Source organism: Artibeus jamaicensis, unplaced genomic scaffold (assembly GCF_021234435.1).
Source record: "Artibeus jamaicensis isolate MK-2021 breed Jamaican fruit bat unplaced genomic scaffold, CSHL_Jam_final contig_2259, whole genome shotgun sequence".
NCBI classification, from domain to species: domain Eukaryota; kingdom Metazoa; phylum Chordata; class Mammalia; order Chiroptera; family Phyllostomidae; genus Artibeus; species Artibeus jamaicensis.
Window position 1 is genome coordinate 7925650 of NW_026521468.1, and position 16079 is coordinate 7941728.

General features: G+C 62.7%; 1 protein-coding gene across 1 annotated transcript; it reads left to right on the plus strand.

The window, feature by feature from the left end:
* Positions 1-5: 5 nt before the first annotated feature.
* SLC26A11 (solute carrier family 26 member 11) lies at positions 6-15358 on the plus strand. The gene is made up of 17 exons (XM_037157799.2): positions 6-107; positions 1091-1326; positions 1786-1978; positions 2326-2411; positions 4166-4245; positions 6026-6168; positions 8296-8471; positions 9069-9141; positions 9357-9407; positions 10444-10504; positions 11240-11295; positions 11463-11603; positions 12427-12554; positions 12845-12950; positions 13355-13488; positions 13864-13936; positions 14591-15358. The coding sequence occupies exons 2-17, from the start codon at positions 1093-1095 to the stop codon at positions 14680-14682; spliced, it is 1827 nt and encodes a 608-aa protein (XP_037013694.2). The 5' UTR covers positions 6-107; positions 1091-1092; the 3' UTR covers positions 14683-15358.
* Positions 15359-16079: the final 721 nt, after the last annotated feature.

Consider the following 16079-nt stretch of genomic DNA (forward strand, 5'->3'; position numbering starts at 1 on the left):
GCTCCCCCTCCCGCGCGGTTCCTGCGGATGCCGCTGCGGCGACGAGGGGAGACCTGCTGCTGCGGCGCTCAGTGAGGCTGCGGTTCTTGGTGAGGCTGCGGTTCTCGGTGAGTCCGCGGCGGGTGGGGGGTGGTGAGGGGCCCGGGTGGGGTGGGCGCACTGCTGGGGACCGGCCAGGGTCGCCGGGGGCGACCAACGCTGCGGGCGGCAAGGGGCCCGAGGGTTCAGGCTCCTCCTTCGGGGACCCCCGCTGCCCACCTACCGCATTCCTACCCAAGTCCCTGCCGCCTTTCGTCTTGCTGGGGTCCGTGGGCTGCGGACCGTCGGCTGGTATGGGGTCCTCATTCTTAGACCCCATGGGCCCGGACAGGCTCCCGGGGTGGGGGATGGTTCCGCCCAGAGCGACCCCGCGGGGTCCGGGCTTGGGGGTGGCCCTGGAAGATGCTGCGCACTTGGAATTAGTGGAGGGGCCGCTGACGTTTTTCCAGAACCAACTAGAATTCTTGGGGCTCCTCTAGGGATGCGAATGCCACAGGTGGGGGTTGGAGTAACGCGCAGCCTCAGTATGGGAGAGCCCCCCAGCTCCAGCCCCGCGTCAGCGCCGCAGTGGGCCTTAGTGCGCACTTAGAAAATCGGGGCTCCTCAGGGCTTCCAGTCCCCACCCACACTCCAGCAGCCAGACGAGGGGTGCCCCCCGTGAACCTGCCTCTCTACGTTTCTTGCAGTTGGATTCTCACAGAAGGGGAAAAAAAAAAAGGGAACAAATTCTCTCCTGAGTACAAAGGTTGAGTGTAATTAGTGTCCAGGCTTCTCATTGAGAAATCAGTTACTGTGTTTTTCCTGGCGAGCACTGATGGAGGGAGAGAAGGTTTCTGGGGTTTAGGCAGGTGGGATTCAGGGAGAGCAGTTGGGGGGAATGGATAGGGGGGGCTTCCACCATTGGTTCAGGCTCCCTAACCCAGGTGGCTAGACCCCCCCAGCTGGAGACAGACAGACAGACAGACAGACGGGGTCTCCCCTGGACCCTCGCCCTATTGCTGACGTCTCTGAAGCCCAGACCCTGATCGCTGGTCCGTGTCCCCCTCCACAGGCATGTCGTCATCTTTGAAGGCGATGGATCGGGCCACTCCCTGGCCTCCTGGCCTGGCCCCGATGGCCTGCTGCTGCTCCCGGGCGACCCTGCAGAAGTGGTTGCCCATCCTGGCCTGGCTGCCAGACTACTCCATGCAGTGGCTGAAGATGGACTTCATCGCGGGGCTCTCGGTCGGGCTCACGGTCATTCCCCAGGCGCTGGCCTATGCTGAGGTGGCCGGGCTCCCGGCCCAGGTGAGGGGTCTGCCCCCGTGTCCCCTCCACACTGACCCCGCTCTGGGCCTCAGTGCCCGCCCAGAAGCTCAGCAGGAATGCACAGTATTGCCTCCAGACAGGGGGGGCGCCCAGGGCTCGGCCATAGGATCGAGACTCCTTGGTTATAGCCTGGAGCACGTGACTGTCCTTGGGCAGACACAGCACTATAACTGCCCTTGTCACACAGCCACACGGGCACCGAGCTAGCCCTGGGTTGCCTGATGGGGCCAGTGGGATGCTCAGAGGCAGACCCCGATGTTCGCACGCTTTTACAGCTGGTAGAGCAAAGGCCCCCTGACCGTTGCAGGTTGGGCTGCATGGGTAGGAGAGGCGAGGGGTTTCCCTGCTTGTGTGCGCTGGGGCCCCTCAGACGGCTGCACCAGGCACCCCGTGAGCCTGCCTCCTGGGAGGGAGCTCACAGCTTTCTCTCCCCAACAGTACGGCCTGTACTCTGCCTTCATGGGGTGCTTTGTGTATTTGCTCCTGGGCACCTCCCGGGACGTGACACTGGGCCCCACAGCCATCATGTCCCTCCTGGTCTCCTCCTACACCTTCCACGAGCCTGCCTACGCTGTGCTGCTGGCCTTCTTGTCGGGCTGCATCCAGTTAGCCATGAGCTTCCTGGGCCTGGGTGAGACTCCTGGGCCTTCCTGCTGGGGGGGGGGGGCGGGTGCCCTGCTGTTCTGTTTCCTGGATAACCAAGTCACCTGCCTCTTGGGGATGCCCTGCCCTCAACATTTCTTTCTTGGCATTGCAAGGGCTAGCCCTGTGAGGGTGGGGTGGGGGTGCCCAGCCCAGCCCCCTGCCCCGCCATTCTGCTTAGGGACCATGCTACTTGGAGGGGAGCCCAGGGCCTTGGACCGTTCCTGCTATCCAAACCAACCTGGATGGTGCGCCTGCCCCACCCACACCCCTCTCCCAGCCTGTGTCCACCCAAGTCCTCTGGGGCCAGCTCAGTGCTCCCCCTTCACCCCCCAGGGATCCTGCTGGACTTCATCTCCTGCCCCGTCATCAAAGGCTTCACCTCTGCTGCCGCCATCACCATTGGCTTCGGGCAGATCAAGGTGAGCAGTTGCAGAGCTCAGAGCACAGGGCGCTCCCAGGGTCTCCTGGAACAGCGGGCCCTGGGGGAGATGTCTAGATGGTCAGAGTCTAGAAACCAGCAGGGTGGGCGGGTGAGATTTCTGCACTGCAGCTGTGCTGAGTTCAGCTCACAGAGCGGTCCTGCTCTCTCTAAAGCGCACTGCTGAATTCCAGCAAGTTATTCACCACACTAATCTGGCCGATTTCATCTCACGTTTTCTTTAAAATCTGTGCTTAATATTTTTCAAGTACGGTGCTTTTTTTACACATCATTAGGAAGTATGGGAATTGTTTACTCAGCTTCTAGTAATTTTAGGTTCTCAGAGAGCAGGCCCTGGCTTTGCTCTGTCTCTGGCAGGTAAGTGCTCAGTTGGGAGTACAGAGTGAATTGGCCCAACAGCGCAGGCGAAGCCCAGGACACCTGCCCTGGCAGGCTGGCAGGCAGGCAGGCAGGCAGGCAGGCAGGCGCGCGCGCACGCGCGCACACACACACACACACACACACACACGCACACGCCTGTGCCCCTCCTGGTGACCTGGCGTCACCATGGCAGCCCCTCCACCACCTGGCGCCCCCTGCAAGGCTGCCCCCTGCTGGCCTCTGAGCGTTCCCCAGGGAGAGAACACCAAGGAGGGGAGGGGTGTGTGAGAATAAAGCAGTCCTCCTCCTGTGTGGGAGGTACTGGGGTCGGCGCTCCTCTGCATTTCATCCTCACGACACCCGACACCCGTGGGAGGTAGGTGCGTCATTACCTGCAGGGAGGGAGGAAGGAGCTGCCAGCCGAGAGACGTGGGCGGTGCCTCCTGCAGGGGGTGGGGCACGGGATGCGCAGTGCGCGTCGAGCTTGTCCGGTGCTGTGCCCTGGGTTGATCTGTTCTTTGTCAGCAAACATGGCCCTGCAATTTTCGACAGCAATGGCGATTTACACAAATATAATGGGCGTAGAGGGTGGCTGCTTGTTGCATTGGTACTGAGAGACCCCAGCTGCCAGAAGTCCAGGTCGCAGCAGCCACCTGAGAGAGCCACTGGGCCGTGCTGCCGGTGGGGGTCCCCCAGACCTCCCCAGGACAGTGGCCCCAGTCCGTGTCCGCCCACCCCCTGCCCTTTCCCTTCGGGGCTGTGTGTGCACGGGTTGGGGTCCTGGGAGCTGACCGCCTTGGAGTGTGGACCCGGACTCCCCCTCAGACGCTCCCCGCCTGGTCTCCAGAGGGATAAAGGACTGAAGCACAGAGTGGGTCCCCGGTCCCCTTTCGGGTACCCAGTTCCCAGTGGGAAGTCCTGTCCCCTAGCTGCTCTGTGATCCGGGGAGGTTTTGCCGCGGCGCCTGCACCTCCTAATTGTTCTTCCCAGCAGAGGGCGGTGCCAGTGGGCGGGCCTCAGAGTGGTGGACATAGTCTGGGACCAATGGTGGCAGGGTCTACACGGTGGGGGGCGGGCTGCTTAGTGACAGATGCGGCTGACAGCCAATGACGATAGGGACTGCTCAGCAGGGGGCGGGGCGGGCTGTGCTTCAGACCGCTGCAGGATAGAACCCATCTCCCTGCTTTGAGACCGCCCCTTTTTCCAGAAATGCAAATAGTGGGCCAGGGTGTGTCATTCACCCCCAGCGTTGTGAAATGCCCATTCACCCCCCCCCCAGGGGACCTTTGACCTGGCTGGGGGAATGGGCAGGTGGTCCCCCGGAGAGGCCCGTGTGGGGAGGGCAGGCTCACCTGAGCTTCTGTGTTTGCACAGAACCTGCTGGGTCTGCAGCACATCCCGAGGCAGTTCTTCCTGCAGGTGTACTACACCTTCCGCAACATTGGACAGACCAGGTATCCCGCCGGCGTCTTTCTGTTCCCCACTCCTGGCCCCTTCCCTTCCACTCCGCCTGGCATTTGTTTCATCCCGGGGGGGGCGGCTTGCTGCTCCTTCAGGGGTCCCTGCGGCAGCACTGTCAGGACCACCAGAGACCTGAGCAGCCAGCCCGTTGGGTAGGTCAGGTGCACGGGGTGGGGGGAGAAGTCTGCTCTGGGCAACCTGAGCCGGACTCTGTGGTCCCGAGAGGAGTCTGTCTTGTGGGTAGCAGTGGGAAGAGACCTTGTAGTAGAGGAGGGTCAGCAGTCTCGCAAAGTCTAGTTCTGAGGAAGAGAGAGCAGAGCAAGTGGAAGACGGAGGCCAGTAGGTGGTGCTGGTGCCCAAGGGAAGACTGGCAGGTCGGGAACTGGGTCTCCTGCCTCAAGGCAGAGGGGTGGCTCCCAGGGGCAGGCAGGCCAGAGGGACAAACAGGAGACCCTCCAGATGAGTCCAGCTGGAAGCCAGGACACCTCTGGCAGAAGGAGCGACCTGAGGGGAACTGCAGGAGGTGCTGCCCTGGGAGGCAGAGCCGAGGCCGGGGGAGGAGGGGACCAGGGATGCGTAGCTGGTGGGGGGTCAGAAATGGAGACCGACGGGATGGAGACCGTCCTAGGTTGTCAGGAGTAAACCTTCTGGAACTGATGAGGCCTGTGTAGCCCAGGGAACCACGTGACCAGAAACAGGGACTGCTGCCTCTCTGGTTGCCGCCTCTGCTCCCGGTCCTGCACCGACCTGTGCACCTACCGAGTTTCGAAGTAGAACAGGGGTGCAGATTTTCTAGGAAAACGCAAAAAGAGCAATGGCGAGAGAGGGGGCTTTCCAGCAGAAGGGCCACCTGTCGGCCAGGACGTGCTGCCGGGGTCCAGCCTCGGCAGGTCTCAGGGTCCCTGAAGGATGGACGGCGCAGGCGACGAAGTCAGACACCCGATTGGATGCCTCTGAGGGTCTGACCGAACTCTCTGAGTTTGATTTAAGCTTTATTTTTGTAGAGATCGTTACATATCATAAAAGAAACAGGGGCATGGCGTGATCAGTTAAGCAGAAAAAATCAATACAGAGGTAATTAGGGAAAATACAGGAAACTCCACAGGCTCAGTCATGTTACACAAAGGTGATTTCGACCAGAGAGCCATCAGTCAGACAATTAGAAATAGCTGTATATACAGAGTTTCAGATGTTTCATTGATGAATAGATGTGTATTTAGAACTTGGCACGGGTCGCGAGGATACGTTAGACTGGATGGTGGTTATGGGAAACCCACAAGGCCTTTGTGGTGTCGAACTTGACTATCTTTCTGTCTAACATGTTTCCTTATATACCACGGACTGTGACTCCTTGGTAATTGTTTCCTCATGCTCGTTTGTAATAGCTAATCAGCTTCTCCTGTTTCTTTGCCTAATTCTAATTGATATACATTCCTGTCCAAGGTAGAGGAGGGGCCGTTACTCACCAACTTTTAGACATTCAGGGGCTACTTCATTAGGGGGGACTTTGTTCTCTGGCCAAGAAAGCACTTTGTACAACCTCATTGGAATTATGCAGATCACTGGACCTGAAACACAGGTGTCTAAAAATCCCACCACCTATTAACCGCAAAGACAAACACGCAGGGAGAGATAGACGGGAAGTCTGGCCACAGTTGCCTCTGCTGTGCAGACGCATCTCATCCGTCCCCACTGTGTCAAGGGACGGCTGCTGGTCGGCTCCCGACAGTGTGCCTTTGGCCGAGTCAGGCGGTGATCCCCGTTTGTCTGCAGGCCGGGCGACGTCGTGCTGGGGATGGTCTGCATGTTGCTGCTGGTCATGCTGAAGATGATGCGGGAACACGTGCCATCTTCTTTCCATGACATGCCCACCGGCATGCGCATCAGCTGTGGGCTGGTTTGGACCGCCACGACAGGTGAGGGGCCCTCCGGCCGAGGACCCGCCCCCGCAGCCGAGCTGCACGGCCTGAGGGGACAGCCTGGTCCATGTGGCCATCGCTGGTTGGGAGCCATCTCTGGGTAGGTGGGGACCTTTCCTCAGAGGTCCCCGAGGCTCTGCTGGCAGTCGGTGACTCCCAGAGGGGAAGGCAGGGACAGGACACTAAGGAAGCACAGGTGTGCACGGGACCTTCTCGGAGCTCAGGGGGCGTGGGAATCACACCACACTTGGCCCTGCTCTTCCTTGGCCACAAAAACCAGCAGCTGTGGGAAGAGGGGTTGCTCAGTTCAGCCCTTAAGTCACTTCCAGCTACTCAGGTGGTCCCCAGTCCCCTCACCGGCCCCCGTTCTGCAGACTAGAAGCGTGAGTAGGGCTGAGGCTCCCCGGGGTGGAGGGGCACGGGCTTCACACATGTACAGTGTCCCTTCTCACCTCCCAACGCACCCCTTCGGCTTCCCGCGGGCAGGAGTGCCCTTGCTGCCCCGCGGATTCCTCCCTGGGACCGTGGTCTTGCTTCCCACACGCCCTGCCTTGACGAACAGAGGGCCTTGCATTCTCCCGCGTCATTGCTCTTCCCAGCTCTCTGCCTTCCTTTGTGCAGACGGACGCACCGCTGGCGCCTTCCTGCCGCCCCGAGGACCCCTTCCTGGGTCCCTGTGGTGCAGGCCTGCGGGCCACTCGCTTCTGGGTTTTGATGGCTCTGTGAACATTTTTGTTTCGCTCTCGTATGTAGAAGGTAGTTTTGCTTGATGCAGAGTTCTAGACAGGTCTCCCCTCACCCCTTCTGTGCTTTATTTCCTTTTTAATGTTTTAAAAATTTCATTGATGTTAGCCCTGGCTGGTGTAGCTCAGTGGATGGAGTGCTGGCCTGTGAACCAAAGGGTCACCAGTTCGATTCCCAGTCAGGGTGCATGCCTGCCAGGTTTCCAGTTGGGGGTGTGTGAGAGGCAAGCACACATTAATGTTTCTCTCCCTCTCTTTCTCTCTTCCCCTTCCTCTAAAAATAAATTAATAAAATCTTATAAAACATTTTTCAAAAAGTTTATTGATTTTAGAGAGAGGAAGTGAGAGAGAAAGACACATCCAGTTGCTGTTCCACATACTGATGCATTTGTTGGCTGATTCTTGCATGTGCCCTGACCGGGGATTGAACCCACACCTTGGTGTATCGGGACGACACTAACCAACTGAGCTCCCTGGCCAGGTGCCCCTTTCCGTACTTGGAAGATACTGCTCTGTCCTGCTGTCGTTTTTATCTCTGCCCCTCTCTCTGTGGCCCTTTTCTCTCGCCACACTCACGGTTCTCCCTGCCACTGGTTTCAGGTCGTCGAACTAAGATGTGTCTTGTAGCTTGCTCTCCCCCCCCCATCTCTTCTCGGAGGTCACTGAACTTCTGGGAGATGCGAGTTGGCAGTTTCCATCGAACTTGGAACACGATTCAGCCGCTATTTCTTTGAGCACCTGTGCTGCCTGCCCCTCAACCCCCCGCCCCCCCCAACAGCGTGGGCTTCCGTGTGGATCTGCTGCGTGCGGATTGGCCTCTCGGGTCGCCCGCACGGCTCCGGGTGGCGCGTCAGGGCCCATCTGCTCTGGGCTCGTCCTGGGTGGCGTCTGCACCGCATTCCAGCTCACAGGCCACCACCCGCCTTAGTGTCTGATCCGTGTGGAGCTCCACCGGCACGTTTTCCGTGTCAGACGCTCAGGTTCTCGTTTCCAGGAGCTCGGCCTGAGGCCACCTACACGCACACCCGATTCCCCACGCACGTTGTTCAGGTTTGGTGGTCTCGGGCGCCGGGAAAGCCGGCTCTCTCGCTCCGTGTTGCCTCGAAGCAGAACCGTCCTGGGCCATCTGACCTCAAAGGGGCTCCGCCGCGCAGCTGGCTCTGGGGGCCCCAGTGCCTGGTGGATGACGTGTGCGGACGCTGTGTGCGGCCCGTCCTCTGTCCCGCCTCGGTGCATTTCCCTCGGTGTCACGGTTCCTTGTGCCACGAATGTCCCCACTGTCCCCAGGCTGTAGTGCAGGGGGTGGTGGCTGGGGCGGGGTCTTCCGCCTCCTCCCCCAGAACACGCGGGTGCCACCCACAGGCCCTTCTCTCTGTTCTAGCTCGAAACGCCCTGGTGGTCTCCTTCGCGGCGCTGATCGCCTACTCCTTCGAGGTGACCGGGTGCCAGCCTTTCATCCTCACTGGGAAGATAGTCGAGGGGCTCCCTCCCCTGCAGGTCCCTCCCTTCTCTCTGTCCACTGCCAACGGCACGGTCTCCTTCACCGAGATGGTGCAGGTGAGTGGGGACAGGAGCCGGGTTCTGCCCCCTGATCCACCTGCTCGGTGGCAGGGAGCCCTGAGCTCAGCTAGGAGCTCCCCACACGAAGGGGTGTCTGTGGGTGTAGGGGCCGGCAGGAAGGAACTCCAGATGGGGCCCGGCCTCGGGTCCCCACGCCGACTTTCCTGCCTTGGGCTGGGGTATTCCTGCCACCATGCATGCGGCGGGGCAGGGATTCTCTGCGCCCTGCTCCTTGTCCAGTCGGGAGAGGCACCTTGGCTGTGCGAGCTCCCAGCCCCACCTCGAGGCCCACACCCTTGCTCCCCCAAATGTGGGATCTGCCTCAGCTTCCCAAGTCAGGTCCGGCGGGCAGCTGACTTTGAAGGAGCGCAGTTTTCTAAGTCACGACCAAGATGCGTGAAAGCCCTGAGATGAAGATTCTAGGGTACCCCACCCCCCACACAAAAGATAACCAGAAAGACAAAGAACAGAGGCAGGTGGGGGAGCTGGACATGCTACAAAGTGACACACGGTGCGACCTTGAGCCGCTCCTGCTCCGGAAAGGAAACCCCTTTCGCGGGGGCAACAGCCGTGAGTCCTTTCCTCTCTCCCCAGGACATGGGGGCCGGGCTGGCCGTCGTGCCCCTCATGGGTCTGCTGGAGAGCATCGCCGTGGCCAGATCCTTTGGTAAGGCGCCCTCCTCACACCCTGCCTGCCCTTGTGTCCTGAGACTCACAGGCGTGTCCCCACACACAGTCGTGTGTGTGCTTCAGGTGTGTCGATGTGTTTGCAAAGCTTGGGGTCCCAGGTGGACACGTGTGGCCTGTGTGTTCATTTCATGAACGTTTTCCCACTGATGTCATCTGCCTAGTGACAGCGTTTTTATCGTCTCTTCTCTTCAGCGTCTCAAAACAATTACCGCATCAACACCAACCAGGAGCTGCTGTCCATCGGTGAGACCCCAGCGCCGCTCTCCCGAGGCCGGGCACGCGTGTGCGTGCTCTGGAGCTGGGCCAGTGGCAGTGGTGGTCACAGTGAGGCCCGACCGGCAGAGCCACACCGGCCAGGGCCATCACTTCCGTTTTTCGTTTTGTGGGTGCCGGGCCTTCTGCCCTGCTTCGTACCCTTCCCGAGGCGGGCACGGGCTTCCTGGGTGGCACCGCCGGGTCCCTTCCAAGGGGCCCACCAGGAACCTTGTCAGGGCAGCGTCTCGGACCCCAGCTGTGGAGTTTCTCAATAGCAAGAGTTTGGGGTCCCAGGGAGGCTCCCCTGTTGCTCTCTGAGCTCCGTCGGTGGGTGGAGTTGGGCTGTCCCGGGAATCGCCCCCCCTAGACAGAGAAAGACCGACCCACATGCCCGCCCACTGATGCCCCCTGGGGAGCCCGCAGAGCTGCCCCTGCTCCCGTCTGCCAGGAGCTCAGAGTCTGCCCCTGACGGTGTGGGGGTCTGGGTACAGCCCAGACAGAGGCCATGAGCTGGGTGGCCCAGGCTGCAGCCCAGGGTGCCAGGCAGGCGGCTCTCGGCCAGCGCAGAGTAGGTGGCAGGCCCGGACCCCCAGACGGCTGGCCCGGGGAGGGTCCCCGTCGGAGCCCCCGTGGGGCAGGGAGACTGGCCTGTGGGAAGGTTCCCGGCTGAGACGGACCCTGGGGGCCGATGGACAGCCGTGGGCTGACGTCCCGGGTCCGGGCCCCAGGTGTGGGTTCTGCTCCGTGCGGGGTAGTCAGCGTCACGCGGGAAAGACCGTTCGCCGGCTGCGACCCGCCCCTCAACTCGGAGGATGGTGGGCCTCTGTCTCCACTGCGTCCACTCCCGGCCGAGGCTGGAGCACGCAGGCCCACCCAGGGAACTGGGTTTCTTTGTCCTTCCTGTGAGAGCATTAGGAGCCCGCGTCTTCCTGTTTCCTTCTGGCTTCACCTCCTTCCCACCCCCACTCTCCCCCCCCGTGCCACGCCCCTTTCCCCACACGTCTGCCTCTTCCCTGTCCCCCAGGCCTGACCAACATGCTGGGCTCCTTTTTCTCATCCTTCCCGGTCACCGGCAGCTTTGGACGGTGAGTGCCCACTGTCCTCTGTGCCTCTGGGAGGTCCCGGTCCCAGATCCGACTTCCCCGGGCCGGGCCCTGGCCTCTGCCCCCGTCCCAGCCCAGCTTCCTTCTCCCGGTTCTGCTCCAGCATCTGGGGTGTGGGAGAGGCTCGCCCTGCTCCCCTCAGCGTCTCCTCAGGTTTTCTTTAGCCTGTATGCTAAAGGTTAATCCTGAAAGGTTCGGGCTGTGTCTGTCGGCCCCCTGGCAGCGGGGGGCGGGGTGCAGGCAGGGCTGGCTCCTTCCCACGCCTCTGCCCTCGGCCAGCAGATGTTGCCTTCTCGCCTTGTCCCCAGTGTGGTTGTCCCTCTGTGTGTCCATCCTGGTGTTTCCGAGTCCTGATCTCCTCTCCCGAAAGGGGTCCCTGTCAGAGTGGACAAGGGTCTTGTCCTAAGAAGCTGCGGAGCTGTGTTGGGGCCCAGCTGTGGGGGGTGGAGGGGGCTCAGCTCTGCCCACTGTGGGGGTCAGTCCTGCAGGCCCTGTGGGGTGTCTGGCTTTCTTACTGTGTTTCTCGAAGGTGCACCCATGGGTTGTTCTGGGTCTGGGACATCCCCCTTTGGTGAGGGACCCCCAGAGTCCATTTTCTCTTAAGATTAGGGGTCCCGGTGGTCCCACTGGGGCCCCCCTGTCCTGAGACCAGCTGCCTGTGTGGACAGTCACCTCCCTTGCTCTCACTGCCACTAACGGGTCCCCTGTGCCTTCCAGGACCGCCGTGAATGCCCAGTCGGGGGTGTGCACCCCGGCAGGCGGGCTGGTGACAGGTGAGTCCCCCACGCCGAGCCCCTGTGCCCAGGCGGTGACACAGGAGACAGGAGGGGTCCCGGTGCAGTTGGCCTGGAGCCCAGTGGTGCCCCCTGGGGCGGGGGGCGGATCGCCCGCCTGGTGGGAGGCGTGGGGGGCCCCAAGTCAGCGGTGTCCCACCCCGCAGGGGTCCTGGTGCTGCTGTCGCTGGACTACGTGACCTCTGTCTTCTACTTCATCCCCAAGTCCGCCCTGGCGGCCATCATCATCACGGCCGTGGCCCCCCTGGTGGACACCTCAATCGTGGGGACGCTCTGGCGCGTGAAGAGTGCGTAGTTCCTCGCCTGTCTGCTCGAGGGCCCCGCCCTCCCCCCAAACCACAGTGGCCGGCTGGGAGCTGGAGGCCGCGTGGTTCTGGGAGGTGTCACCGCGGGGCCGAGGGTCAGGCTGCCTCTTCGCACGGGCACCTTAAACCAGCGCCGTGGTCCCAGGTCCCTGCAGAGCCAGCGGCCCCTTCACGGGAACAAGTGTCTGTTTCTCGCGGTGGTTAAGGGGCTTCTGCGGCTCCCCGCTCCCGCCCCCACCCCCATCAGGGGTCTTCAAGCGCAGGGAACGTGACTAGGTCACGTGCCGTGGTGGGCTGGGGATGCTCGAGTGTCATCGTGTCTCCATCTTTGTGCAGCCCAGAGGGTGAGGGACAACCTGAGCGAGCTGTGTGAGGTCGAACGTGGGACCACCCCCACCCTGCCCACTCGGCCCCAGGACCCCCTCCTCTAGTGAGGAGAAGTCATGCATCCTGCCTAAGGGCTCCCAGGTGGTCTCTCCTGGACCCTCACTTCCCAGGCCTGGTCTCGTCCCCAAGTCCCTTCTTCCTTGGTCCGTGTTGGCCGCCTCCCAGAGGGCAGGCGGTTTGGGCCCTGCCAGGGAGGCCTCAGCTGCCCCGGTCCAGGCAGGGAGTGCCTCTGCCTCGGACTGTTCCTGAGCCAGCATGGCCATTGGCAGCCCCTGAGTCCTAGGTCTCCTGCGGGGCCTAGGGGCTGCTTGGGGTCTGATCCCTCCACTTGGCACGTGCAAAGCCGCGCACGCCGACTGGTGGCTGGGAGCCCAGCTCCATGCGAAGCAGCCTCTCAGCGGCTCATCTTCTCCCCCAGGGCTGGACTTGCTGCCCCTGGCCGTGACCTTCCTGCTCTGCTTCTGGGAGGTGCAGTACGGCATCCTGGCAGGGACCCTGGTGTCGGTGCTGATTCTCCTGTACTCTGCGGCCAGACCCAAGATTCAGGTCTGGAAGGGAGCCGCTGGCCCTGGGCCCCAGGGGAGAAGCAAGCCCTGGGTGGGACCCCTTGGCCCTGAGTTCTGAGCTATGGGTAAGGCTGTGGCCTGAGGCACTGCTGAGTGAGGGGCCAGCTGTCCGGCCAGGACAGCGCAGGGGGCACCCCACTACGTGGGGCGGTGGTGCGTGGGCCAAGGGCTTGGGCTGGCTGGAACCCCTGTCCCCATCCTACCCTGAGCCTGGTGCTGCTGGCCTGGTGGCCTTCAGGACTCAACTGCCTTCCCTGCCACTGTCCCCAGGTGCTGGACGGAGAGGGGCCGGTGCTGATTCTGCAGCCGACCAGCGGCCTGCACTTCCCCGCCATCGAGGCCCTCCGAAAGGTGGTGGTGAGCCGGGCTCTGGAAGGTGCGTGGCCCGGTCGCCCTGAGCTCCTTGCTGTCCCCTCTGCACCAGCCCACTGCCAGACCTCAGGACTCTGCCCTCTGTCAGGGACAGGCTTGCCCACCCGGGTAGTCCAGGGGGTCAGGCCATCTCAGGAGCATCCTCCGTGGCCAGGTCTGGTCCCCTCGTTCCAGAGGGCACAGACTTTCTGCACACAGCCTGGAGCAAGGGTTGACACTTCCCTGATTTGGTCCCTGAGGACCTGCTCCTTCTCCTGGGGGCTGGTGTTTGGGGAGAGAAGGGCTGGCTGTTCCTCTGGGGGAGACCAGACCGCTGCTCCCGTCTTGGGCCCCTGAGCCCGCCTTGACCCCGCTCCCCTGACGTGGCGGCCTCCCCCCACCGTGACCCGCCCACGCCTGTCTCCACAGCGTCGCCCCCACGCTGCGCCATCCTGGAGTGCAGCCGCGTCTGCAGCATGGACGCCACCGTGGCGCTGGGGCTCAGCGAGCTGATGGAGGACTTTGACAGGGCGGGCGTCACCCTCGTCTTCGTCGGCCTGCAGGTGAGCGTCCCACTGCAGCTGGCCCTGGTCACGCCCTGGCCAGCCGTGAGGCCAGTCTCGTCACCCCCTTATGTCGGCACGAAAGTGCTGGGGCCCAGGGGAGCCGAGTGACTGCCCAAGGTCGCATGGCCAGGACGGCGGCCCGTCCACCTGGGACGTCCGTGTGCCGTTTGTGGGGCGCACACCTTTGCGTCCTTTGGAAAGTTGCTTATTTAAAAGTCCCCTCGAGGCCCTCTCCCAGCGGTGGCCTTCTCTCCAGGTCCCTGGGTGGGGGCAGGGGAGTCAGCCCAGAGACTGCTGCCGAGCTCACGCCGGCCTGTCCCTGAGCCGCAGCCGGGGCCTCCCGCCTGGCGCTCACATCTGTCCGTCCCACAGGGGTCCATCCTCCAAGCCCTGCTGTCCGCTGACCTGAGGGGCGTCTGGCACTTCCCCACCATGGAAGCAGCAGGTGTGTGTAGGCAGGGCCACGGGTAAGACAGCCCGGCGTCCCCACAGCGTGGGCTGGGACGGCAGACTGGACGCTGGGGGACATGAGGGTTGGATGCTGGAGTCCAGTTACGGGGACACGAACGGGCAGTCGGGCCCTCTGGTGCTGGGGTCATTTCTCAAGTGTATGTCTCCATAGAGGTTTGGTTTACACGCGGAGAAGTGTGCGGACCCCGCCCATCAGTTTCGGTTCTGATTGGACCCAGCTGGGTGTGCACCAAGCAGGCAGAGCAAATCCCCTTGTTCCAGAATGTCCCTCGGCCCCTGTCCGGGGACCCCACGGCAGGGCCGCTGTCCTGTCCTCCTGCCGTGGTTGGCTCTGCCCCCCTAGCACATCACACGAGATGGGGCGTAGGGGTCGCTGGGTCTGGCAGCGTCAGCCTGGCCCGGTAGCCGAGCCCGTGCTGTCGCTGGAAGGAGGCCGCCCAGACGCCTCCGTGGGAGGCAGCAAGTGACACACCGGCCCCCACCCACCAGAAAGGGTCTCCGTGGCAGGGAAGGGAAGGCGGTGATGACAGGCGCGGGGACGTGGCCCGGCGACCCTGACACGGGGCCGTCGGTCCCCTCCTGTGGGCTGACCCCGCGCGTTTCCACTGAAACGCGTCAACCTTTGCAGAGAAATTCCTGAGTCAGGAGCCGGGAACCCAGCCCTACAACGTGGGCGACGAGTCCGTCCCGGAGCACACGGTGGCCCTGCTGAAGGCCTGATGGGGACGCCGAGGGGACGCCGAGGTTTGGAGAGTTTGGCAGAAGGCTCTTGTCCTGGTGAGGCTGGGTGCCAGGCTGGCCGGAGGGTCCGAGGAAGCTGGCGCGGCGGAGGAAGGAGGCAGTGGGGCGTGGAGACCAGGGGGGCCTCACTGGCCTCCTTCGGGACGATGGAAGCACCGCCCCCTCCTGTCCTGGGGCATGAGCCCCATCGTGAGGAGAGGTTTGGAGTGAGCTTTCTAGCAAGACGGACCCACGGCAAGGGAAGGAGCAGGTGCGGCCGCCTGGCCCCTGGGCGGAGGCCGGGCAGCCCAGGGCCTCCCCGGGGTCGGGGTGAGGGCCGCGTCTCTGTGATTCTGGTCTGCACGACGGTGTCTGGCTGTTTTCGGGAGAGAGCCAAGGTGTCCCAACCACACGGTGTCCGCGCAGCTACTTCTGTGTTTTTTAAATTAAAAAACGTCATAGCTTTGGTGTTTTTGTAAAAACCATAAACGCTTACTGTGAAAACCACAGGAGACCACGTTCCGTCCCCGTGGGCAGTGGCCCCAGACCCGGCCCCAGTGCGCGGCGCGTGCTCGGCGTCACGGGCGCGGGCTCAGGCCGCCGTGGCGCCGTGGGCCCCTCTCCCCGCAGTCATTGCCGTGAGCTATTTATTGTGATAATAAATGGAGAAGACACAGCTTCCTGTCGTGATGTCCTCTGTGGGCTTCTGCACGTGGGCTGGGGCCCAGTCAGTGCGGGCGCGTCTGAAATTCCCCCTGGTCCTCAGAGGGGTGCCGCCCAGTTGCCGGAGGAGCTGCCCCTGGGCTCCTCCGGGAAGAGGCAGCACAGAGACCGGGCCCAGGGGCAGTCGTCCCTGCCCTGCCCAGGGGCGTGGGGTTGGGGGAGGGAGCGTGGGCAGCGTCCTCTGGGCAGGTGTGTGGTTCCCGAGAAGCCGCAGCTGTTGGAAGGGACCTGCTGGTGTCGTGACTTCCCTTCCATGTACTGGACAGGGGTGCGCCGCTGGCCCCCCGGCCCCCCACAGGGTCTGGTTCACTAAGAAGGGTGTCTTTGGGACAGGAACCCTGCTGATTGAACAGGGAGGGAGCAGGGGATGGGGGAAGGACCCAGACTCCGGCCTCAGTAACAGCCTAACAGCCGTGTGTGTCCCCCCCGCCCCAGGTGTCTGTTCAGCTGCACCAGGGCAGGTGGGGTGCGGACACTAGCTGAGACTCTGTCCCTGTAGCCGGAACCACCCTGCCTGTGAGCTCCGTAGGGGACACTGGGTGGTGCCGCTGTGCCCCGAGGCCCCACCCAGGAGGCTAGAGGGCATTGGGACGGGGGTGACTCATTCAGGGCCACAGGGTGGGCCCGGACCATCCTAGCTTTGAAGGAGCATTGGCTGAGAGCCGGGCTATCCT